Raw genomic sequence first — 27,941 nt, forward strand, 5'->3', positions numbered from 1 at the left:
CTGTGTATACATGGTATTTTGGGAGGAAGAAGTTCAACATTTTTATCTAATTCTCAAAGATGAATGGGAATCATTATAGAATTAAGCTGAACACGTTATATTTTATTAATAAAAAGGGCAGTTTATTAATTTTTACAGGTCGAATAAAATGTAAAGCACAGTCTTTTGGTGTTCTGTTATCACTATATTTGAAATTTGTTTGAATGTGGGAGTTAATAGTTATTACACACATACTATTTTTTCTGACTGAATTGTGGTATTTATTTTATATATGATATATATTTATTTTATATATGATATATTAATTGATCTTTGGAATACATAATTGATTTCTGAATGTTGAACCAGCCTTGCATACCTAGGATAAATCTCACTTGGTCATAGCATATAAGTCTTTTTATACATTGTTGAATTTGATATAGCTAATATTTTGTGGAAGATTTTTGCATTTATCTTTATGAGACATAGGTATCTGTAGTTTTCTTGTAATGTCTTTGGTTTTTTTTTATTAGGGTAATGCTGGCCTCATAGAATGAGTTAAGAAATAGTACTTCTGTTTCTATATTCTGAAAGAGATTGTAGAGAATTGGTCAAATTTCTTTAAATTTTTGGTAGAGTTTACCAGTGTACCCATTTGGGCCTGGTGCATTCTGTTTTGGGATGTTATTAATTATTGATCCAATTTCTTTAATAGATATAAAACTATTCAGATTGTCTATTTCTTCTTGTGTGAGTTTTGATAAATTGTGCCTTTCAAGGAATTGTCCCATTTATCTAAGTTATCAAATTGGTGTATTTAGAGTGGTTTATTTTCCTTTATTGTTCTTTTAGTATTTGTAGACCTTTAGGGGATTTCTAGTCTTTCATTTCTGATATTATTTTTGTCATCTCTCTTTTTTTTGAGTTACCTGGCTAGAGGCTTATTGATTTTATTGATGTTTTCAAAGAACCACATTTTTGGTTTAATTTATTTTCTCAATTGCTTTCACGGTTTCAGTTTCATTGATTACTGCTCTCATTTTTATTATTTCTTGTACTTGCTTTGGCTTTAATTTGCTCTTTTTCTCATTTCTTAAGGTAGAAGCTCAGATTATTGATTTTTAGATCTTATTTCTAATATATGCATTTTTATATTATAAATCCTGTGCTTTTTCTCTTCTGCTTTTCTCCATAAGCATTGTCTTCACTACATCCCACACATTTTGATGATTTGTATTTTCATTTAAGTTCATAATATTTTAAAATTTCAGTTAAGATTTCTTCTTTGTCCCACATGCTACTTAGAAGTATATTGTTTAATCTCCAAGTATTTTGGGATTTTCCAGTTTGTTTTTGTTATTGATTTCTCCTTTAATTCTATTGTAGTCTGAGAGCAGACATTATATGATTTCTTTTTTAAAAACATTGTTAAAGTGTGTTTTATGGTGTGGAACATGGTCTCTTTTGATGACTGTTTTATGTTAGCTTGAGAAGAAGGTGTAATATGCCATTGTTAGATGTACTAAGCTCTTTTTTTTAATATTTTTATTGATTTTCCACAGAGAGGAAGGGAGAGGGATAGAGAGCTAGAAACATCGATGAGAGAGAAACATCGACCAGCTGCCTCCTGCACACCCCCCACCAGGGATGTGCCCGCAACCAATGTACATGCCCTTGACCGGAATCGAACCTGGGACCTTTCAGTCCGCAGACCGACTCTCTATCCACTGAGCCAAACCGGTTTCGGCTGTACTAAGCTCTTGAAGTCAGTTATTTTCAGTTGATTGATGGTGTTGCTGGATTTACCTGTAACTAGACTGACTTTCTCCCTGCTGGCTCTGTGCATTTCTGATTGGAGTGTTCAAGTCTTTAACTGTCATAGTGGATTAATTCATTTCTCCTTGCAATTCTGTCAGTTTTTGTCTCACATTGTTTGATATTCTTTTGTTAGACTCATAGACATTAAAGATTGTTACCTTCTTGGACTGTTGACCTTTTTATTATTATGTAATGTCCTGCTTTATCCATCTTAACTTTGCTTGCCCTGAAGTCTGCCCTGAATGAAATTAATATAGCTACCCACTTTCTTTTGATTAGTGTTAGACTGGCATAACTTTCTTTATCCATTTACTTTTAATCTGTATGTTTTATATTTAAAGTGAGTTTCTTGAAGACAACCTATAGTTGGGTCTTGTTTTGTTTTTTTAATATATTTTAGTGATTTTTTACAGAGAGGAAGGGAGAGGGATAGAGAGTTAGAAACGTGGATGAGAGAGAAACATTGATCAGCTGCCTCCTGCACACCCACTACTGGGGATGTGCCTGCAACCAAGGTACATGCCCTTGACCATAATCGAATCTGGGACCCTTTAGTCCGCAGGCCGATGCTCTATCCACTGAGCCAACCTGGTCAGGGCTGGGTCTTGTTTTTTGATCCACTCTGACAATCTGTCTTTTAAAGTGATTATTAATGTAGTAGATTAATATCTTCCATATTTGTCACTGTTTTTTTTGTTGCCCATTTTTTGCTCTTATTTTTGTCTTCCACTCTTTTTCTACATTTTGTAGTTATAATTGAACACTTTTATATGATTTACTTTCTCTCCTATTTTTAGCATATCAATTCTTTTTTTCTTTTTTTAGTTGTTACCCTAGAGTTTGCAAGGTACATACACAGCTAATCCAAGTTTTCTTTTAAATAACGTAACTCTTCCTGGGTAGTGCAAGTACCTTATAGTAACAAAATAATCCTAATTCTTCTGTCCCTTGTATCACTTTTACTTATATACAAGCATACACATACACACACACACATACACACATACTAGTACACAGACACACACGAATACAAACTTGATTACATTGTTGCTATTACTTTGAACAAATCATTAGTTCCATTATCAATTAGACCCATTAAAGATAAGGAAAATAAAAGTTATTTTCCAGTGTTTTTTTTCCTCTTTATATAGAACTCTGTTTCTAACCTATACAATTTTCCTTCTCTCTGAAAAATTTCTTTTAGCATTTGGCATATAGAAGAAAGATGTCAATAGTGTGGAATTTGGTTTGGAATGTTTTCCAAACCACTGTAAACACATTAATGTTTTAGAATGATGAGGGGGAAAGCTTTTTCACAACTAAAGAGAAAGCCTTAGTAGTATAAGAAAGATGCTGAACATTACCTTCCAATATTGCAATAAAGTACTGGTTTATTGGCTTAAAAATTGTTATATATTCCACTATAAAAGATCAGAGGAAGTTCTAAGTTCAGTTGAAGTAGCTGTGAGGATAGTTCACGTTTGTTAAAAAGAAATTGATCAAGAAAGCTACCTCTAGATGCTATTTTAAATTTTTATTAACCTGGTCTCTATTAGAAGTGAATATCTTCTCTCTTTCATTTCTCAAAGGAAGAAGCTTGAGTTCCAGGATATGAAGCTTTAAAGGATGGACAGGCTTATTGATACAAATGCCGGTGGAAACTTAAACTATACTAATATTTTCATAAGGATTCTTATTGTTTTTTTAGGACTCAGATTTTAAAATTCCATAGATTTCGAGTTGTCTGGCTCTCATTCTGTTCCCTCTATAAGTTCAGCTATTTTATAGAACATGGTATTATTTGGGACTGCATATGCTGTGTTATAGCAGAAACGCTTGTACTCAATTCTGGATTGATAGTGATAATTATCTTTATGAGAAACAAGAGTAGTCTAATCGTCTTCTATCGCTTTTCATTTTTTTATTGTCCATTGTAGTGGTCAGCTGGGCCATCACTGGTCCATTTGTGTGTACTAGAAGGTACTCCTTCCTTTAAGCAGATTTAGATTTGTAATTGCAGGGCTTGGGATGGAGAACTCGTGCTGGATTTGAGTTCTGCTTGTCCTTTCAGGCAGGCCCTTGTGCAGTGCATAACAGTGGTCCCCCCTTGTCTGCAGTTTCACTTTTCCTGGCTTCAGTTACCCATGGTCACTTGTGGTTTAAAATATTAAATAGAAAATTCCAGAAATAAACAAGTTATAAGTTTTAAATTATGTACTGTCTGAATAGCATGATGAAATCTCATGTTGTCCCACCCACTCCATCCTTCTCAGGACATGAATCATCCCTTTGTCCAGTGTATCCAACGCAATAATATGCTACCAGCCTGTTACTTAGTGGCCATCTTGGTTATTCCCTGTCACAGTGATTGTGTTCAAGTAACCCTTACTTAATAATAACCCCAAAGTGCAAGAGTAGTGATGCTGGCAGTTTGGATATGCCAAAGAGAAGTTGTAAAGTGCTTCCTTTAAGTGAAAAGGTAAAGTTCTTGACTTAAGGAAAGGGAAAAAAAATCATATGCTAAGATTGCTAAGATGTATGATAAGAATGAATCTCCTATCTATGAAGTTGTAAAGAAGAAAAAATAAATCTGTGCTAGTTTTGTTGTCACACTTCAAACTGCAGACTTACAGCCACAATACCTAAGTCCTTAATTAAGATGGAAAAGGCATGAAATTTGGGAGTGGAAGATATGAACAGAGACAGATCACACACAACTTTTGTTACAGTATCTACACTAATAAAAGAGTAAGATGCAAATTGACCATACCTTCGTGATGCCCACCAGCCAGTCAGAAGTGAGTATGCAAATGAACCCAACAAAGATGGCAGGTTAATTTGCATACTCAGACGCCAAGTGGCCAGGGGTGGGGCAGGATGCTTGCGTTGTGACACAGGCATTCCACACCGCCCCAGCCACTCTGGGCCTCTGGGCAGCATGGAAAGGCGGAAAGGTGGCTCCAGCCAGAGCGAAGGCGGTGCTGGCAGCCAGGGGAAGGAAGGCCCATTCTTGCACGAATCTTTGTGCATCTGGCCTCTAGTCTATTAATAAAGGGTAATATGCTAATTAGAACAGATAGACTGGACATCTTCCAGATGTCCTTTTGGACGTCCTTCTGGACAAAGCCGCGCGGCTATGAGGGCTGAGGGCAGGCAGCCGGGTGGCCAGCAGTGGCAGCAGCAGTGGCGGGGTGGGGGCGGCGCCTTCCCCTGATCGGCTGGGTCGGCTCCTGCAGAAACTCTACATGGTGGCCTGGTTTTCTGAACAAAAGAGGTACGCACACGTGCAAATATACAATGCTTGTTTAACTGCTAAGTGCATGACTTCAGACTGTTCCTTTAGCAAATATGTTTAGACTAGTTTAAAAATTCATTTATTTTCTTTATTTGTATGCTACTTGTCAGTGTTTGATATTTTGCAAGGATTTTAAAAACAGAGTTAAGACTACGTAATAGAGCATTAACTTTCAAAATTTTTTTCATACAATAGATATAGAGTAGTATTTAGAGTACATAAATGGTCCCAAACCTCCCTTTTTTTTCTTTCTCTTATCCTTTCTTTGACTGGGGGAGAAGCGGGGATAGATGGTAGGAAGGGAACAAGTTTAAATTTGGCAATCTGATTTGTAAATTCTTGTAAACTAACTCTGGAAATTTCTGTTTATGCAGTTGACAGATTTGGTTCTGCCAGAGTTCTAGGCAGAATTGTAAAATATATTCAGATTGTTTTTTCTCCCTTTTGTTTCTCCTTCCTTTTTAGTTCCAGTTTCAGATTTTCCTTGGACATCCTAAATCAGGGGTCCTCAAACTTTTTAAACAGGGGGCCAGTTCACTGTCCCTCAGACCATTGGAGGGCCGGACTATAGTTTAAAAAAAAACTATGAACAAATTCCTATGCACACTGCACATAACTTATTTTGAAGTAAAAAAACAAAACGGCAGAAACACCCACATGTGGCCCATGGGCCGTAGTTTGAGGACGCCTGTCCTAAATGAACCCTCCCCACTTGATTTATCTCCATGTCAAATTTTCCAAGAGTTCATAACTATTCATTGATTTATTTTGTTAGTGGTAGAATATTAATGTTATTGACTTGTATGTCAATGAGGCTTAGTTTTTCGTAAAGACAATGAACATTTTAATGAGAACTTGTTAACCTAAATGATCCTAACGGCACAAAATATTTTTGAGGGAGAGGTATATTAAGTAAGGTATATGCTAAAGTTTCGTAACAAGACACCTCAACATGAATATGTAGATTTTTTCCCTCATTAGTAGTCAAGAATTAGCTTTGCTTTATAGGGTTGTTTTTGTTTGTTTGGTTTTGTTTTCAGGGAACTGTTGGCTTTGCTTTCCTCTAGGATTCTGCCCTTACCTGAATTGTTGAAAATAATTAACCAGTACTTTATCTGACTTCCACAGCCAATCATTTTTTTTAATACATAAAAGTTCTTTGAGTTCTAGCCATAATGGAGTGGAGTTATTGGTACTGTACTTGTTCTTTGGCTGTACTTAATGAGCAAACTGGACAAAATGCAGGGTGGGGTCCTGGCCGTTTTTTCAAGTGGTTCGAGCATCAGCGGGCAGACCTAAGGCTTGCGGATTCAATTCCCAGTCAAGGTATTATACCTCAGTTGCATTCGATTTCCAGTCAAGGGTATATACCCCGGTTCGGGTTGGGGCACATGTGGGAGGCAACCAATCTGTTCATCTCTCTCACAGTCAAGGTCTCTCTCTTTCCCCTTCCTCCCTTCCTTCTACTCTCTAAAAATTAATGAAAAAAAATCCTTGGGTGAGGACTAAATAAAAAAAACACAGGGTGGGGCAAAAGTAGGTGTATAGTTGTGTATGGAAAATAATACAATAATTAATAATAATATAAGAATAAACACTTTTGCTTACTCACAACTGTAAGCCTACTTTTGCCCTATCTTTTATATGAGACAGTCACTGTTTTCAGAAAATGGACACAGTGGGTGTAAGACAGCAAAGGGCAGAGGTTCAGTGATTCCTGAGGAAAGAGAAACAGATGAAGTGACTTTGCCCCTCTTTTCTGCTTGAAGGCATTTTATGATCTCTGACGCAGGCATAGAAAGCTAAGTAGAACACAGTGGCCTTAACTGAGACAAAGGTTAGAGTTTGGGAGGCTGAAATAACTGGAATTAGTAGATCAGAGTACTGAAATTGAGGGATCTACATATGCAACTAAAAATCTCCAGAAATCTTCATGTGGTCCCCTTGAGATAACTTTTTATATATATATATATTTTATTGATTTTTTACAGAGAGGAAGAGAGAGGGATAGAGAGTTAGAAACATCAATGAGAGAGAAACATTGATCAGCTGCCTCTTGCACACCCCCTACTGGGGATGTGCCCGCAACCAAGGTACATGCCCTTGACTGGAATCGAACCCGGGACCTTTTGAGTCCACAGGCCGACGCTCTATCCACTGAGCCAAACCGGTTTCGGCGAGATAACTTTTTGAATACTAAGCTATGCATGTGTACATGAAACTCCACAAGGACAGATAGGAAGCCATAATCTGAACAATTTCCGGCACTCATACACAATTCAGCGATGTTTGAGTTCTGAGTAAGTAAAGTGTAAGACTTTGTCAAAGATTTGGAGTGTTCAGTGGAGACCCCAGAAAACTCTCTTCAAGAGTGAATTAGCTTTAGTCAGTGGCTACTCTATCTATACCTCTAACAGGTCTTAAAAGCAAGCTTAAAAGAAGTTGAAAAGCAAGTAATTTAACAGCATCAGGGATTGGAGAATTACAGCCCATGGACCAAATTCAGCCCATTGACTGTTTTTGTAAACGATTTTATTGGAATACACATCCATTCATATATGTATCATCTATGGCTGCTTTCATGCTATTATGGCAGAGTTGAGTAGTTGTTAAAGGTTCTATGTGGCCCACAAAACCTAAAATATATATTCTCTGCCTGTCTACAAGAAAAGTTTACCAACCCCTGGTCTAAAGGAATCAGATTTCAGGCAAGGATAAGCTCTTCCTAGGTGAGCAAACACCAGTGGAGAAGTTTGGCATAATTTAATGTATTTCTCCCAATATAATTCTTATTTTTCTTGGGCTAGTTATTTTCTACAACTGGATCTTCTTTTTTGATATTTTATCATAGTTAATTTATTGTTATTAGTGAGCTAAAAATTTATGTTAAAGGCATAATTTATACCAGCCCCTCTTTAAGTCTTGGTAATGTAGGATGTGATATTAGAAAGTTCTGTCTTATTCTGATGAACTACACTTCAGGGTCAAAACAGGGGTGTAGGTTCATGATGTTCACAAGAAGTTAGTATCAAGAGAAATTATACTCAAAACAACTTGATTTAAACAGCTTGTGCTTATTTTCTTGACCAAGTTAAGTGGTGACTGCAAACAAGCAAGAATGGCAATTGAAGGCATATGCTGCTGTTCTGGGGACTGATTAGTCTCACTGCCCAGGTGGTCTCCACTCACAGATGTCTTCGCCCTAATCTTCACTGGAAGGAGGAGCCCTTCCTTATGGTCAGCATGTGGTGGTCTGTTACAGACACCAGAGAGATGCAGGCAAATCAGTGTTAGCGGTCTTATATGCTAACTAGAGGCCAGGTGCATGAAATTTGTGCATGGGGGGAGGGGGAGTTCCTCAGCCCGGCCTGCCCCTTCTCACAGTCCGGGAGCCCACAGGGGATGTCCTACTGATGGTCGAAAAGCTTGTTTACCACTTTTAATTATAGCAAATTATTTTATTTACTCCTATTAAAATGTAGGATAATGTATCCTTTACAGACAATTCATTTTATATACCACAAAGCCCCAGTATTAGTTTATTTAAATTTAATATACTATTGCTATTTTTCTATGTTAGTATAATTTAATATAGTATATGAACATAAAAATGAATTCTCTAAACTTAATTTGAATATCAGAATATCTTTACTAGGAGTACAATAACATGAACTCCATGAAAATATTTCTTTATTATATTTTCCCATAATGTATTTTACCATTTTAGCTAATCATCAGTTTGATAGCCAAGCAAAAGTGCATGTTGTAGGGAAATTTTCCAACTGGAACAAAACTTAACTGAAAGACTATCTAAGATCATCTTTGATTTCCCCATGCTTACTCCACCATATTTCTACAAGTCCTATCAACTTTAAAATGAACCTTGAATCTATCTTCTTCAACTCTTCTTTATCTCCTACCCCTTTCCCAGTCCAAGCCATTTTCATCTTTTATTCAGTGTTTTAGTCAGAATAGGCTATATTTAGAGTGACAAGTTAACCTCCTAATCTCAGTAGTTTAACACAGCAAAGGGTCACCTTGGCTTACATAAAGTCATTGTAGGTTGGTCTGTGATTCTCCTCCCTCTTGTGGCTGTACTGTCTGCACTAGTGGCTTTGAAGATTGTCAGGTGGATTGGAAATGATTAGATCACTTTTACTTGTAGCCCATTGGCCAGAACTAGTCACATGGCTCAAACTTAAGTGCAAGGAAATATTTGGAGTTCACTATCTTTGTCACATCCAGATTATTATAGTTGCATCCCAATAGTTTCCTTATTTCCTCTCTTGTCCCACTTCAATGCTTTCTCTACCTGGTAGCCAGAGTGCTCCGAAAAAAGATGTTGTTATGATCTTGCTAATAACATTATTTTTGCATAAAATCCAACACTTTACCCTCACCTATGCAACCACTGCATGATCTGGCTCTTGCCTTCCTCACTGATCTCATGATTGGCAGTTAGTGTTATTAAATATTATCTGTGAATAGGTATTTTTAATAGGCATTCTCTTATTTTGTCTCTGATTATAAAAATGTGATTTAAGAGTGTCAATTTATAAAATCACAATAGTGACTATAAACTGAATAAATAATTCCAAGAGAAGTCCTAATATATATGAAAGTCTCCTTAATCACTTTGTGTGCAATTAGAATCTTAAAAAAAATAGCTTTGGGGAACATTGATATAATGTAAAATCCTGTTATAATGGATAAATTCTGTATAGTAAAGTTACAATTGTAATATGTTTCTCTGACAATAAATGATCTCATAATAAATGTTTTCTTTGACTAAAGTATATATGAAAGACTTTCTATTACGATTACATCTGTTTTTTAAAAAGTAATAAACTTGATTGTTTAGAGCAGTTTTAGGCTTACAGCAAAATTTAGCAGAAAATACAGAGTTCCCACCCTGTACTCCACAAACATAACCTTCACCAGAGGAGTGCATTTATTACAATCTATGAACGTACATTGACACTTTATCACCCAAAGTCTATAATTTACATTGGGGTTCACTTTTGGTCTTGTACATTCATCCTATGGGTTTTGACAATAAATGCCATTTTTAAACAAGTTTTTCATAAAGCTGTGTTTTTCCATTAAGTAATTATTGTCATTCAGTTATACCTTCAATCTCTGTCAGGTTTTTCCTTTAATCTGAAGTTCCTAATTGGTTCTCTCTCTCTCCCCCTCCCCCAAATAGTTGTTTTCTACTTGGTGTGGTTGGAGTATTTTAATACAGTAATTAATTGGTAATCTTACAAAATGTGGATTAGAGCTGCACCCTTGCCAAAAGATAGAGGAGCTAAGGTTCAGCTGTTATGTTCAAACTAGTGGCCCAATGCATGAAATTTGTGCACTCGGGGGGGGGGGGGGTCCCCCAGCCTGGCCTGTGCCCTGTCACAGTGCGGGAGTCCCGCGATCCATCGCCCCAAAGAGGTAGGCCCTGCCCACCCATCTGGGGCTCCTCGATGGATTGCCCCAAGGAGGTAGGCCGGAGCCGGGGGTCCCGCCTCCTTGCCGCGCAGAGCCTCGGGACCCCCAGGCCTTGCAGTGTGGAGGCCTCTGGACCCCTAGCTCAGGCACGCGGAGGCCTCCGCCGGGCCCCAGGCCTCCTGGTGATGGATTGTGATGGTGTGATGCAAATCCCTGATGCTGCAAGTTCCCGCCCACCTGCTCCTGCTGCACATGCAGCCTGCTGATCCGGCGTTAATGCGTGAGGGCATCCTGACTATTTGCATATTACCCTTTCATTACTGTAGATAGATATGCATGAAACAAAGGCTTTACCTAAATTCATTGTCATCTCTGGCCTTGAATGCTTGGAGTCAGGTTTTAAACAAGCTGTTCATTTTAATAATCATGCAAAATCTATATATTTGGCATGCGTATTTGAAATGCAACAGCATTCATCATTGATAATTTTTGACAATTTCTTTAAATTGATTTTAAGTATTTAATTATCTAGTAGTGGTTTCTGTTTTAGCAAATGAAACTTACATAGAGTACAGTTGCGTAGCTAAGGTTTGTTACTTGGATTTAGATCTAGCACAGTTCAAATGACTTGTCTGAAACTTGACATCTGGTTGCTAGAAAAGCCTCATGCAATAGTTTTTACATGGTGTTACTATTGTCATTCTTGTTTCCTTTTCTTTGCTGGCCCACTCCTATTTCAGCCCTTCTGCATTAATAAAGTATTAAGTAGCAAAGGAGATTATCCTACTGCTGATTAAGTAACATGGAATAAAAACAGGTGTTTGTGGAATGGAAAGATAAGAAAATTGAATCTTTTTCTGTGATAAGAAGTTGATATGCCATTCTCAGTTCATGTAATTAGATGTTTTGGAAAGGAAATTGGGATTGTATGACAGGAGTCAAGGAAGTTATTAAGCAGCCTCTGTGAAAACTTGATTGCCTTTGTGCTTTGACTAACAATGTCTATGTTGTTCACAGTAACTCTAGTACTGAATGGAAGTGGCTTGTAGACAGAGCAAGAGTTGGCAGCCGATGGACGTGGCTTCAAGCCCAGATTTCAGAGCTAGAATACAAAATCCAACAACTAACGGATATTCACAGGCAGATTCGTGCCTCCAAGGTATTTTCTGTGTCCTACTTAAAAAAAAAAAAAATAACTGATTTAGTTTGTCCTCATCTCTCCAAACAAAATAATTGTTATAGGTTTTACAAAAATTTAGTTAAGATTTTTTATATATTAATTGCTGTAAATTGAAGCTATCTTTGTGTATTGTATTTATCGTGATCATTTTATCATACTTAAGCAGTTCTGAACTCTGTTGAATTCCAGTTAATAGAAAATGATATACATTTTTGTAAACTTCTGTTTTGTTGCCATGTATTTTATTATATGTAAGAAATACTGAGTGTGTATCTTATTAAAGTCTCCTTAGAGTTTTCTGTTTTATTAAAAATTTATAAAACATAAAGTGTTGCAGAAAGCAATATGATGAACACCTGTGTACCTACCCTCAAATTTATCAAATATTAAATTTTTGCCAGTATGCATTTAGTTTCTAGAATAAGAAGCATTACCTGTGCAATTGCAGTAGGTGTATGGTCCTGCAGCCCATTCTCTTCCCCCATACCACTGTAACCACTATTCTGATTCCAACATTTTTAATATTTATTATTTTTATTGTATTAAATATATTGGGGTGACATCAGTTAACAAAATTATATAAGTTTCAGTATGTATGTTTTATACTATTGGCAGATAGGTGTCTGTGTCTACAAATATTTATTTTCTATGCTTTTGAAGTCTGTATAAATGATACTACAAACTACTTTGCAACTTGCTTGTTTTTGCTCAGCATACTATTTATGCATTTTTATACTTCCAGTATGTTATTATATGACTAGAATATAATTGTATGAATACAATGAAATGTTTATCTCTATTCTTATTTTCTTTTGATAGTGTTTCCATTTTTACGCCAGTCAAAATAATACTGCAGTGACTATCTTTTATGTTTTTGTGAGCCTGTGGAGAGCTTCTCTTGGCTACATGTCTAAAAGTGGAAGGGGCTGAGTGTTGGGCATGGCTGTCTTCAATTTTCTTATACTCATTGATGTGACTGGATAATCAGTATTACCACTGGCAGTGCATAAGAGCTCCTGTTTCTCCACATTCTTGCCTACATTTTATATTTTTTGATCTCCAGCATAATGGGTGTGAAGTATTTTATTGCTGTTTCAATTTGTTACTGAATGTTGTGAGATTGGGCCTCGGTGTAATTAATTATCCAGTTTTTTTGTTTTTTGTTTTTCTGTCTAAGAGTTAGTTTATCTTTTTTATTCTTTTTGGGTGGTGGTGGTGTGTGCTTGAGAATTTGGATGCTATTCTCGGTCAGTTGTAAATATTACAGATCTCTTGTAGGATTTACAGTCTACAGGAATACAAATTAAGCAAATTATTACACAAAAAAATGCTGTTTTAATTCCAACTAGGGGAAATTTAACATGGGATTTCCCTAGCTTAAAGATATGTTGTTTCTCCAAAATTGTAGGGTGTTTGCTTGGAACTAGTATATTTTCCCATGGAAGCAATAGCAAAAAGAGTTCTCCTGCAATCCCATGAAGTCTAATTTAATATAAATATTGCTAATATCTCTATGACTTTTTTTGTGGGAAATTGTATTCAACATGGTGAAAATGTGGAGACAATGTTGTAATGGAGGAAATATTGATGATTGGTTTGAAAACATAAAGCTGTGAAGGGAGGACTTCTGGAACCATGTGGTTAGCCCAACCCACCTAGGGTCTGCACCTAAATAAAGATTAATGAGTTTTAGGCTCTGTCTGTGATGAGTTTATATTTTGGTAGGAGTGATAGACCATGTAGATAGTTGCAATATGATGTAATACATATGTGCAATGACACGTGTTTTTAATAACATATAGAAGTGGCATAGAGAGAACACTTATTTTAGGGGTTAGCATGTGGGTCAGAGAAGAGGGGATGCCTCAGTATGACTTTGGAGAATAAATAGTACTTTGCTTGATGAAAAAATAGAACTAGAAATTAGGAAAGGGCATTTCTTAAAGGTTTGAAGTCAAGAAACAACATGATCTTTTTTAGGTATAACAAAGTATTTTATTATGGTATTCAAAGGAGCAGAAAGTATGAGTTGTGCAAGGACAGGAGAGAAAGGTAGAGTCATCAATATGATGGTGATGTCTATAGGAAGATATATGGAAAGAGAAATAAAACCTTAAGCTTACTGGTTCTCTCTGTTGCATTTGAGGGAACTATGTTCCAGAATAGTTTCCTGATGGAAGTTTCCTATTCATTTACTCTAGTGACTGTTTCTTATTTTAAACCTGTTTTCACAAGGGCCTTCCTTCAGTTGTAGTGATTTTCCAGTCCTTTCAAGATCACCAAATAACCTCTCCTCTTTGATCAGTTTCTTAAAAGGATATATCACAACCATTTTTATAGCAAAAAGAGTAGTTAGCATGAGTCAGGTTTAAAACAATTTACAAATTTCCAAGAAAGTGGGTTTCAGCTAAATTGTATGTTTTATATTTTAATCTAGACAGTCTAGTTCATATTGCTTTGACTTGGGAAAAGATATTTTAATATTTTGTCTATTCTAAGCGGTGCTGTATAATTGTTAAACATTTTTAAAAGTTTGATTATATGTTTATATTTTTTAAATAAGTTATCTTAAGGAAAAAAATCTAAACTTCCCAGTAATAATTTATATGGCCTTACTTACATTTGTCTTGGTTTAGGGTGAGGGTAGATGTATATCTGGCCCTTTGTTCCCTTAAGAATCACATCATATTTGTTTTATGGAAAATGTCATTAATATTATGCTATCAAAATATAATACTTCTTTAGTTTGGTAGTTTATCCTTAAATTTCTTAGGAATTAATATGTTTAATTGCTTATTTATCTGCAATTTAGTTGAACTGTTACTATACTGAATAGGAAAACAAGCACTTTCTTTGTTCTTACAGCTTCTTGGGTTATTATAAGAAAAAAGCATTGAGAAGAGTGGTTATCTTGAGTGAGACAGAATTTTTCTGTTTAATGTATCTTGAAAGGAAAGAACAGCAAATACTTCCTTCTAGGTTAAGTTAGAGATAAGGGGAAGGGAAAGAGATTGAGAGATGCTCTCTTGTAAATAGTCTGTTTAAATAAGTGCCAGTTTGTGACTGGTCAGGAAACACAGACTAGATCTACTGGGAGATCTACAAGTGTAGTTGTTGAAGCTATTGTTTGTCCTTTCTTTGACACATTCCAGGTGACCTCAATTTTTAGAGAGAAGAAAGCAGATGTTAACAATATCTCTTCCTTGATCTTGTAGTAGCTTTATAACACAGTATAACTTTCATATTTCTTCTTTTCTCTGCTTCAGCTTTTCAATAAGACAACAGCTGGCTATGGTTTCTCTTTTAGATTTTTGTTTTGTTATCCTGTAATAAGACCTTCCACATTTTAAATAATACATTTCTTATGTTTAAATTTTCATTTAAGTTTTTTGCTTAAAATTAGCCTTGGTGGCTTTATATAAATAATAAAGATGTTGCTAAGACAGTTTATTTTTCACACTACGTCTTCTCTATGAGGACCCTGGGAGTGGGGTGGGGGATCTTTCTAGTGTTATTATCAGAAACAGTTGTCTCCTGGAGGAGTTGATTTGCTTTCATCTCAGGCTGGAGTTTTCACTTGTCTCAATTCGTTATTCTAAAGATTTTTTATATTTTTTGTTATTGCCTTGTTTTATGTATCATTATACTATTCCTGATTTTTTAAAATTCAGGTTTATTGAAGTATATAGTTGACAAATAAAATTATAACGTATTTAAAGTGTACATCATTATGACCCAACACACATGTCCTTTTCCTAAATTTTAAGAACAGAAACTATCTCTGCAGTGACTCCAAAGGAATTACTCCTCTTCCCTTTCTTCTCTATTCTTGGCCATGGCAGAGAAAAATCATGTCCATTCTTCTCACACTGTGAGAGTTTTGACCAGGGCAACAGTTTAAGAAAAAAAAAATAGGTTATGAAGTTGACTATGAATGTCTCCCCAGTTAAATTTTTAAAGTATTATTCTTCATCAAATTAATTATGGTAGGCCCCCTACCATATAAAAAGATAGTATCCTGAGGTTTTTAAGTTGAGCTTCTGAAATTCAGAATCAACTTATGTTTAGAAACAATATTATAAGTAGGGGTTATGAAATCAGGCTAATTCAGAGCATCTTGGCCCATAATATAAACTGTAATCAAAACAGAGAATTATAGTTAAATTGGTGAAAACTTGTATTTCTTTTGCATGAAGAATTTGTGAAAAACCTAGTAAGAGACTTGTACAATTTTTGAATGGACATTTCTAATACTTTAAAGAGTTTTTGTGATTGATGACACTATATTTATCAAGACTAACTTGATTTTTAAAAATATCAAAACAGAAACTTCTTTTCAATATATTTCTTCAGATTTCTTGACAGCCATATTTGTGCATACTAGAAAAATAGTCATTGAAATGGGATAAAAAATTAGATTCTCTTGCCCTGGCTGGTGTGTCTTAAGTGGTTAGAGTGTCAGTCCGCATACCGAAGGGTGTGATTTTGATTTAGGTCAAGGGCACATACCTGAGCCGCAGGCCCTGGGCCCCAGTTGGGGCATATGTGGGAGGCAACCGATGAATATGTCTCTTTCACCTTGATATCTCTCTCTCTCTCCTCCCGCCCTTTTTTCTCTCCTCCTCCCTCCCTCCTACTCTCTAAAAAGCAGTGGAAAAAATATCCTCAGGTGAGCATTTGAAAAAAAAAAATTTGGATCCTCTTTTCTTGGTAAAGTTACTAGCATTGTTAAGTACAGGTAAAAAGAATAATTTATTTTTTACTTTTATCAAACATCAAGGTAATATATTACTACAAAATTATAAAATGTATGTTTAATAGCATAACTGACCATGGTCATTGTAAAATTTTAGATTCTCTAAATTATAGTATAAACTAAAATTACTCATATATTGCCTATTATATTCTACTAGAGGCCTGATGCACGAAATTCATGCAAGGGGCTTGGCTCTTCAGCCGCAGTGGCTTGCCTTGGCCCTTGCAGCCCCAGCTTTGTCCGGAGGGTCATCTGGAAGGTCATTCGACTGTCTGGTCTAATTAACATATTACACTTTTATTATTATAGATAGGCAGTTTTCATCCTATAAATAGCATTTATAGATGATGTAAGCTGACCCACAGCAGTCATTTAATTTGTTCCATCTTGAAATACTATAACATATTAATGTTTTAGTCTATATTTCATGGCAAGAATATAATATTTTAGCCACATTAGGCATTTAATACCTTTTCAGCTAGTTTGTAGGGGCTTCTTGGCATCTTGCAAAAATCTACATCTACATATATATTATATAATGTATTATTCTTTACAGGGGTGAAAGGGATAGAAAGGGAAAAAGTTTTGCAGTGAGAAAGGATTATAAAATCATTAAGATCATATCTGTGCACTCCTTTTCATCCTTTCTTTCCTGTTTCCCTTGCCTCTGAGAGACCTAGGTGATAACAGTTGCAGTGAAGCAGCCAGGAAATGTGGGAGAAAGTTTAGCAAGCTATTCGAAGAAAAAGTACAAGAGTGTGGCAGGAAGTGCAGAGGAAGCTAGATCCCTACATATTCTTCTGATTATTTAAATTTCAGAAAATACCCCACTTGTATCTTTATTATTAACTTATCTACCCTGTAAACAACAAGAGCTTTGATTGGCCTGGAGAGTACTTTTTCTCAATGGTTCAGTCCTGCCCAGGGTTGCTGACTGGCAACAATAGGCTTGGCGCTTGTCCTTACCGGACTCTGAAAGGTGTTAATATAATAGATTGTAGTTTGGATGTTTATAAGTTTGGTATTTTAATTTATGAAATTGGGAGTACACAAATATAAAACTCAAATGGAAATGCTAGTGACTAAAAATATAAGATTAAATCAGGAAATGTTCTAAATTTCAGTCTGAAATGTTCACATCCTGCTTGTAAGCTTCTAACTTTACTCTAAATGTGTCATGCTTTTAATACTAATAACTAAAACCATTAGAAGACAAAAATACTGCATGTATATAATTTACGACTATTTTATAAAGCCTGCTCCATCAGACATACATATTATTTTAGCTACACATGTTTTAAATCAGCCAGTTTTTTAGAGTTAAACTACCAAGTGTGTATTTTCTGATTTCCAAGGGGTAATAAGAAGCATGGTTTCAAGTGTATTATAACATTAAGGTTAATTTAACAGTCAATTTTGTTTTCATTTAAACTCTTTAATTGATGTTTAACTAGGGGATAGTGATCCTAGAAGAATGCCAACTTCCAAAAGACAATTTGAAAAAACAAATACAATTTGCAGACCAAGCAACTGCATTAAATATCACAGGGAATCCTCAGATTCCCCAAGAGAGTCAAGATCCTTTACCAGAACAAGATTTTGAAATGTCACCAAGTAGCCCTACACTGCTTCTTCGCAACATAGAAAAACAGGTAAGTAATGAGAAGAGTACAATGTGAGTGACATGAAAATAAATGTGTCTTCTTGGGATGTGGGTTATTAAAGTTGGCAATCTGACATTAAGTAAAATGAAAATACTTAGTATATGACTAGCCTCTATTATAATATTGATGTAATTACGATTATTTAAATATAATATAAGGTATAAAATAAATATAAGTTATAATATAAGGTATTGATTAGTACATAGCCTTAGGATGATCATTCATTTACACTCGGTTGGAAAATCTTTCTTCAAACAAAATTGCTTATCATCTCTAGTGACACATGATCTCGCTCACCTAGGGGAAATGATGAACAACATAGACTGATGAACAAGAACAGAACCAGAAACAAGGAGGCATCGATCGGACTATCGGGCCTCAGAGGGAGGATAGGGGAGGGTGGGGGGAGGGGGGAGAGTTCAACCAAAGGACTTGTGTGCATGCATATGAGCCTAACCAATGATTAAGTTCAACAGGGGGTTGGGGCATCCGTGGGGAGGGGTGTGGGATGGGAAAGGGGGGATGAGGACAAATATGTGACACCTTAATCAATAAAGAAATTAAAAAAAAAAAAAAATTGCTTATCATTGGACTTTTTTCACAGGGATAGAACACTGGTACCACCTAATAGATCTGAGTGATTATTTGAATAATATATTGATAGAGATTTTTAGTGAAAGGTAAAATTGGAATATGGATTCTTTAATAAAAAGGATTGTGTAAACAGAAAGTCGAGTAAGTCCCTAATAAATTTTTACTATCCCAAATATGGACTCAAGCATATGAGACTTTATTGGCTGAAGTGGGATAGTTGTTAGAGTTAAAACTAGGGGTTGGTTGTAAAGTTGTCCTCTGGGCCAATTAACAGACATACCTGATCAACGACCTCCAATGGCTTACAGTATTTTAGACGATATTTTGGAGGTGGATAAAGAGAAGAGTGTGTCAGTGTTTCAGACTGGAAAATAGATACTCTATATATTTATTTTCATGAATAAATTAGTAAATTCTTTATCACTGGATAAAGAATCTCTTTGTATTGGTGATTTTGAAAATGAGCTTTAATCTAAAAAGAATAATAATTTTTAAAATAAAGGCATTAGTTATGTATTATTTATTAAGAAAATAAATGGTGAAAACATTTCAGAGTTTTTTTTAATAAAAGATTTTTGAAGTATTAAAATTTTAGATTTAGTTTTATATTCTTTAGTCTCATTTCTAATAGCACATTATTAGTTTCATACAAATGAAGTTTCAAAATAATTTCATATATCCCTTTATTTTATAATAGCATATCTTACAATTAATAAAATGTAGTCACATGATATTAAGTCAGAAAACCAGGTCTTAGAAAGTTGATGTGGCATGATTAATTAAAAAGGTGTGTGTGTGTGTGCACATGTTGTATATACACAAATGCTCATGTATGCTCAAAAAATTTAGTGTGTATATATATATATATCAAGATACTAGCAATGGTTTTCTCTGTGAAATATGATTACAGGTGATTTTCTTTTCCTAGTAAACTTATCTGTACTTTCTTTTTTTTCATAATGAACACATTACATATGTAATGAAAATAGTTGCCATTCTTTTATAGAAATATACTATTTCCAGTGATGTGGTCTATGTTTATTATACTTGTTTTAGATTATTGTTTTGAGAATGATTTAATATTTATTACACATTATAAATATATTACATATATTTAAGTTTTGGATGAGGGGCAATAAAAATTTTGATATCCCCAAAACTGATATTTTCGAATTAGGAAAAATATTAAGAAGCAGTTGTGGCATGAGATTAAAACCTGAATTTGAATCACAGCTTCATTTCTTTTTTTTTTTTTTTTTTAATATATTTTATTGATTTTTTTACAGAGTGTAAGGGAGAGGGATAGAAAGCTAGAAATATCGATGAGAGAGAAACATCGACCAGCCGCCTCCTGCACACCCCCTACAGGGGATGTGCCCGCAACCAAGGTACATGCCCTTGACCGGAATCGGTCCGCAGACCGACGCTCTATCCACTGAGCCAAACCGGTTTTGGCGGCAGCTTCATTTCTTACCAACTATAATCCTTGGTCAAGTAGGTTAAACTATTTTACTACATATAACATCAGTTACAGATGAGGAAATTTGTTTCCTCATCTGTAATTGATGTTTTACTAGTTTGTAGTAAAATCATATTATCTACTTTACAGGTTATTCGTAACGATTAGAAATATTCTCGTGCCTAGTATAGTGTCTGGCACATACTACACATTTAATAAATCATAGCTATGATTGTTAATTTGGCTAGCTCAGGAATTATTATATCGATTCTGTTATCTGAATTCAAAAGCTTTAGAAGATAGGATAAGTAGATAAAGGAACTGTAACAAAAAAAGGACATGAAAAAGAAGGAGTACTTTAAAATGTAAATTTACTTATACGAAATAGAATATCAGTAGTGGTGTAATCATCTTTGTAGTTTAAAATACATGTAGCAGGGATGGGCAAAAGTAGATTTACAGTTTCTATAGAAAATAATACAATAATTATAAATAATAATACAAGAATAAAGTCTTTATATAACTCACAACTGTAAACCTACTTTTGCCTGTCTGTATATTTACTAAAAACATACTTGTTTCATGAGAAGTTAAGCATTTAATAGATACTGAAGACCTGAGATTTAACTCAGTTCTTGCTTAGCACTTGACTGTTTTCTTGCAGAGTGCACAGTTGACTGAGATCATCAACAGTTTGATTGCCCCTCTCAACATGTCCCCAACTTCATCACCCCTCTCCTCCAAGTCCTGTAGCCATAAATGTCGGGCTAATGGCATTTCCAGGAGGTAAGTAACAATGAGATCGTTTTGCTTCTAAGTTTGGCTTCGCTTGTTTTATTTTTTAAGTATTACAGCTGCTTTTTTTTTCCTTAAGCACTATGAAAGTACAATGAATAGACCATGGGTACGTTTTTGGACAACATCAAACTTATATAGGTAGGGTAACTACAAGTCTGAGAATAATAGAGACAGCTTTCCAGGAAGTTTTATGATATTTGTAAAAAAAGACAAACAGTTATACTCTTTGCTACAGACTACTGCTTTATTTAATACATTTTCTATTCTGTACATTTTATATCCTTAAGCTCACACTTACCTTGAAATACATTTTAAGGAAAAAAGATCCTAGATACAGGTTTGGACACAGAAGATTGATAAACATTATTCATAAAATTCATTTAAGTTTTACTCAGCCATTTTGTGTCTCGGTGTTATAAGGAAAATGTTTTCTGGATATAATTAATATGACCCTATAATCATGAAATAATTAGCAATTTATTATGTTATATCTGTAATTTATGTATATGTATATATGTATATGTATATACTTTGAAACCTAATCCTTTTTTGGGAACAGCATTTGTTCTCTTTTATTATGCTTACTTTTTTGTGAGTTTTTCCTTTCAGAGATGCAATTAGAATTAAAGATGTTAATAGAATATAATTTTGTGGCTGCATCTAATTTTTCTCCAATAAAATTGTAATGTACTATAGAGGACTAAGTGTATATGTAATTATGTGATTTATTATTAAAAATTTTAAATATAGCTTGAAAGGAAAATTTATACGATTGTGAAAATTATGCAAATAGCCATCGCATTCTTAAAGAGATTGTTGGATATAAACCAAGTCTTAAAATAAAAATGCCCTTATTTGATTTCTATTTTGAACTTGTTATTTTGCAAGTCTAATTTTTAATACTTTTACAGTTTTATTTATGCCATTGTTTTGTTAAGGAAACAGTTCTTTTTTACTGGTTTTGGTTTATTATTTTTTTGACTCTATATTTATTCCTTGTATCACTGATGATTCACTTTGTAAGTTAAGAGTCTCACATGTTATATGTAGGACAATTCTGATATATTTATTTATGAGAACATATCTTAATTAAGAAATTATAATTACGAGTTGAGCCATTAACACCATCAAATTGATGCATGTGCATTGTGATTTGAGGCTACCCATTTTAGGTAATATTTTGTTTACCTAACTAGGTATTACATACATACATAGATATGTGTATGAGTGTGTGTACATATTTTCATATTAATGTACTTGCCTGAATATTTGGTCATTCATTCACAGAGTATTTATTGTATAACTATTTGGTTATGCCATTGGGTCAAAGTCCTAGGGATACAAAGATGAAGAAGACGAAGTCACCACTTTTAAAGGACTTGTAGATGAACTGTGTAATTTTTTAAAATATCACATAATGATAATGGAATTACATGAGGTTGTTTGCCTGTTTGATTTTTAATAGCTGTCATAGTTGAAAAAGATACCTAGTAAAGGTACATACATCCAAATGAAAGAAATGTAACATTGGCTGTGTTTACTAAATCTTACTTTTTCAATCCTGTCTAATAGTTCAAAGGTTCTTGTTGAAACCAGACAGTAATTGCCATCTTTCCTGATGTCAAATAGTTGTTCCTATAAATTATTTGGAAGGTTTATTTTTGAAAGTTTGTAACAGGTTCAAAACTTACTAAAGTTCTTTGTTTGATAGATTTAAAAGTAGATAAATATTTGTTTTCTACCTCTTTGAAGTATGCTGATATGTGTTTTAATTAATCTTATTAATTTTACTAACTTATTAATTTATTTTTGGCAACAATCAACATTTTTTTCAAAATCCTTTCTACATAAAAAATTTCTTTCAAAAAGCATTTATTTTCACATTTTTAATCAAAATGTTATATTTCCCTTCAAAGAAAGATGGTTTTATTCTCTAACATTTGCTAGAAAATATAATATAGCTACTTTTCATCAAAGAGCAAATTTTAAATGCTTTGCTGCCAGATAACCAGCAAACTGCTGCTGTGTGAAGCAAAAGAGTTGGGAAATACTCCTCGTCTCATTAAAGTTTCTATAAAAATTCTACATGACAATATCTGCCATAAAATATATTCCATAAAGCCAACATAGAAACTGGAATATGTTGCAGATAAGAGAGTAATAACTCTAAATGAAAAGTGGAAAATTTTGAGACTATGTGGTAGTTGTGTTAGATGCCAAAGAGATGTCCTGAAATGTATCGTGGTTTAGTCGGTTATAAATTGAGACCTTAGCAAGAGCAGTGTAGTGGCATGATGGAGGAGAAAGAGCTGGTTAAGGATGTAGATGGAGATGAAGTAGAGAGAAGGAATCAAGATTAATTATACTTCATAGTTACTTGACTGTAAGGCTATATAGTGAAGAGGATGTACAAGGTCAAGTAAGGTATTTTTCTTTAAAGGTGGAAGAAATGTAAATTTATTAAAATAAAGGGAAGGGAAAGAGCTAGAGATAGGGAATGTAGAACTACATATCACCAACTTATGATGGAGGGACCTTAAGATAGAAGAAAATACATGTTCTTGAGAGTGGCGTGAAAGAGATTAAGATGGGTGTAGATGCAGTTGTCTATCAAGTGATTGTAGCCAAATTAAGAGTGGGAAATGGAGTTGGAGGAGTTAGGTAAAGCTATGGATAGACATTAACAGTAAAACATTGCTCTTTCTTTTTGTCTTCCCCCTGTTATTGTAGTATGAGTAGCTCATCCCTGGAGAAGGATATTATGTGGTTTCTAGGTTCTTTTTTAAACCCCTTAACAATATTATGAAAAATACTTAATTGATAGTAGTAAAACTAGTTAAGAATTTAAAAGTACTGTATCCTCTAATTCAACTTTTTATAAAATAAATGCTTAGTAGTGATATTCTACGAATTTAACAGATTATTTTACATTACTCTCATTTGAGGATATTACAGTAGTTTTAAAAATTAAAGATTACTTAATATAAGTAATATAATATAGTAACTTATGAAAAAGCTTTATTTAAAGGTATCTGTATTGAAGCAATGTGTAATTTATGTATTTATGATCCTTTTGACCCTGTAACTAATGTCAAATTGAGGCCTAGTTTTATTTCTTATATCTTGCTATTTTTCCAATATTTTGTTATTGTTTTCTTTACATATAATTATACACTGAGTGGCCAGATTATTATGATCTCTGAACTCATAATAATCTGGCCACTCAGAGTGTGTGTGTGTGTGTGTGTGTGTGTGTGTGTGTGTGTGTGTATTAGAGGCCCAGTGCGTGAATTCATGCATGGGTGGTGTCCAGACAGCCAGCCAGGGGGAGGGGACATGGGCAGTTGGCCGGCCTGCCTGCTGGTCGAACTTCTGGTCGAGGGGACAATTTGCATATTAGCCTTTTATTTCATAGGATATACACTGAGTGGCCAGATTATTATGCACTCAGAGATCATAATAATCTAGGCTCTCAGTGTATATGAAGGCCACATCTTTCATATTCAAAGATTTTCAAGAGTAAAGGCTTAGTCTGTTTAATGTTATTCAGACTTGACACAAAGTGCTTTCTGAAGATGTCCCTATTAAGCATATAAACACTCTTCATTTTATGTATGTAAGTAAATGTGACGGTAAGAAAATTCATCATTTGAATAAGAATTTTAAAACTTCTGGTAAAATGTATATAACATAACATTTACCATTATAACCACTTTTAAATTTAGTGGCAGTAACTACATTCATATTGTTGCACAGCAATTGCCATCATTCATCTCCAGAAACTTTTTCATCTTCCTAAACTGAAACGCCCATTAAACAATAACTTCCCATTCTTCCTTCTTTCCAGTCCTTGGCAATCACCATTCTACTTGGTGTGTCTATGAATTTGACTACTCTAGGTACCTCATGTAAGTGAAATCATACAGTATTTGTCCTTTTGTGACTGGCTTATTTCACTTAGTATGATGTTGTCAAGGTTAATGCATATTGTAGCATGTGTCAACATTCCCTTCCTTTTTTAAGGTTGAATAATAGTCTATTTTATGTTTAGACCATGTTTCATTTTTTCATTGATCCTTGCATGAATGTTCAGGTTGCTTCTACCTTTTGGCTATTGCTGATAAAATGCTGCTATGAATATGAACATGGGTATACAAACACTTTTATGAGTTCCTGCTTTTAATGTTTTGGATATATACCCAAAAGTAGAATTGCTGGATTGTATAGTAATATTTTATTGTTTATTTTGAAAATGAGAAATTAGTGAATGTTTTTAATGATATTTCTAAGCCACAAGCTAAGAAAAAAAACAAGCACCCAGAAAGCTAAGTAAAGCACAGCAATCAAATTTTGTCTGAGGCCAAATTCTGACAAAATTTAGTTGAGGTTTTGTTAGCTCTATGTGGAGAGAGAGAGAAATCAAAGCTAAATCCAGAAAAATCAAATGAAGTTTTAACAGTTTGTAGGGTGAGAGGAAGAGAAAGCCATGGCCTTGCTTATGGTAGGAAGAGTAGCTAGGACAACCCTCCTCCAGGGGCTACATCCTTACAGTAAATGTAATCAGAAGGTAACTGTTTCCCCTTTTCCACCCCTTGGGTACCATTTGGGAGATTTGCCTTGGTGCTGAGCAGAGCAGAAGATAAAAGAAAAAAGCATATATATTTTTTGAGATGGTCTGACCATGGTAGGGACTTTCACATGGAATTTTCAGTCCAAATTTGCATCAATGAGTCATCTAAGGAATCTCTAGTTTAAAATGGTTCTGGAATGGTTAGTACTACAAGATAGATGACAGAGGCAAATGCATATTCTCTCTGGAGGAAGTCACCTTCTTTCTTAGCCACAGGAAATTCTCAGGATTTTTCAAGGTCAGTGATTAGATTAGTACACAGTCAAACATAATCAAGCATCTGAGGAGACAGAGCAATAAAAGTGAAAATAAAGAGTAAACAATAGCAAAAAGTTCATAAAGTTTTCAGATATTAGAATTATCAAATAAACACTGATTATTTAAAAAACAGTGCTTGTACTGATTTTAGAAATAAACGATAAACTTGAAAATATCTGCAGGAAAGAAACTATAAAAGTGACATAGCACATTTGAAAAAGGTCCAAATAAAATGTCTAAAAAATATTGAAATTAAAAACTAAATAAGTTTGTAGCAATGACACATTGAAGAGAGAATGTGTAACGAAGGTAGATTAGAAGACAAATTCCAGAATGTAGGAAAAGAGACAAAACAATGGAAAACACAGAGTTATTTAAAAATTGTTTAAAAATATTAGCAGGTCTAATATGAGACTTAATTTGAGACCTGGAAGATGATATAGAGAATGAAGCAGGAGCAATATTTAAATAGGTAGTGGCTGAAAATTACTTGATTTAGTGAAAGATACCAAATTCAGGAAGTCAGGAGAAATAAGAAATCTACCCCTAGAAGTATAGAGAAAATCTGAGAGAAAGAAAAAAAAAAAACAAGAAAGACCCAGGGAACATCTAAAAGCAACAGTGGAGGCCTTGGAGGAGAAAGACAGTGCCTTGATTAAAGCCATGATGCAACTGACAGCTGACTTCTCAAGAGTAATAATTGGAGTCAGAGTGGAATGATATTGTCCATGTGTTGAAAGAAAATAACTGTCTACCTAGAAATTCTGTATCCAGAGAGAACATCTTTGAAGTCTGAGTGTGAAGTACAAATGTTTTCAAATAAGTCAGAACTTGAGTTTGTCACTAGTAGATTCTAGTTATTGTTAAAGATAATGATAAAGGATGTGCTTCAGGCAATAGAAAGTGGTGATCTTCCATAGGCCATTGAGCTGAAACAAGAAATAAAGAACAAATAAAATGTAAATAACTGTGTGGGTATATGTAAACAAATAGTAAAATATGTCTAATGGAGTTTTTAAAAAGTCCATAGTAACAATAGCATATAGGTCAGGACGAAGGTAAATAGATATAAATAGTTCTCAGGTCCTTGAATTATTCAGAAGGCTGATAAAGGTATGAATTTAACTTTTGATGAGGTCCATATGGGGGAGGAGGCTTCTTAAGTGCTGATAATGTTTCATTTCTAGACCTGAGTGGTGTTTATGGCACAGTAGACAAGTAGGTGATGCTTCATATTTACAAGTTAAACATAAAATAAATGTTTTATGTACTTATCTGTAGGTACCTTATATTTCACAATAAAAAGTTAAGAAAAAGGGTACAAATCATATATTTCCGAAAGAATAACTAGAGCCCAGCCAGTGTTGCTCAGTGGTTGAGTGTCAAACCAGGAACCAAGAGGTCACGGTTCGATTCCTGGTTAGGGCACATGCCCTGATTGTAGGCCCAATTCCCAGTATAGGATGTCCAGGAGGCAGCTGATCAATGATGTTCCTCTCTTGATGTTTTTATCTCTATCCCTCTCCCTTCCTCTCTCTTTGAAAATCAAATTTTAAAAAAAGGATAACTAGAAAATACAATGGACATCATAATTTTGAAAATACATTTAAATGACATTATTCATCCTAATCCTGCGATCGATCATATTGTTAAAATTGGAAAGTTGTAGAATGTTTATAGATATAGGCAAAAGGTATATTTAAAAATAACAGGAACCCTAGCTGATTTGGCTCAGTGGATAGAGTGTCGACCTTCGGACTGAAGGGTCCCAGGTTCTATTCCAGTCGAGGGCACATGTCTGGTTGCGGGCTCGATCCCCAGTGTGGGGTGTGCAGGAGGCAGCCAATCGATGATTCTCTCTCATCATTGATGTTTTTATGTCTCCCTCTCCCTTCCTCTATGAAATCAATAAAATTTTTAAAAATTTAAAAGTAGTAGGAAATTTAGTAATTTACTATGATAAATAATACATATTTGCTTTATGTGTTCTTAAAGTCTTGTGATATCTAAATATTTATAGTCTCTTTGTTCCAAAGGTTTTATAGTCTTAAGCAACATTTGACAGTCATTC

The 27,941-nt window shown here is 34.5% G+C and overlaps 1 protein-coding gene across 2 annotated transcripts in view; it reads left to right on the forward strand.

The window, feature by feature from the left end:
- KANSL1L (KAT8 regulatory NSL complex subunit 1 like) overlaps window positions 1-27,941 on the forward strand; it is a 96,834-nt gene that overhangs the window by 14,793 nt on the left and 54,100 nt on the right. For both annotated transcript variants that reach the window (XM_008145210.3, XM_054723292.1), the window contains exons 3-5: window positions 11,549-11,690; window positions 17,922-18,119; window positions 20,849-20,970. In XM_008145210.3, the coding sequence (XP_008143432.2) occupies window positions 11,549-11,690; window positions 17,922-18,119; window positions 20,849-20,970 (462 nt within the window). The remainder of the gene's footprint in view (window positions 1-11,548; window positions 11,691-17,921; window positions 18,120-20,848; window positions 20,971-27,941) is intronic.

Source organism: Eptesicus fuscus, chromosome 11 (assembly GCF_027574615.1).
Source record: "Eptesicus fuscus isolate TK198812 chromosome 11, DD_ASM_mEF_20220401, whole genome shotgun sequence".
NCBI classification, from domain to species: Eukaryota; Metazoa; Chordata; class Mammalia; order Chiroptera; family Vespertilionidae; genus Eptesicus; species Eptesicus fuscus.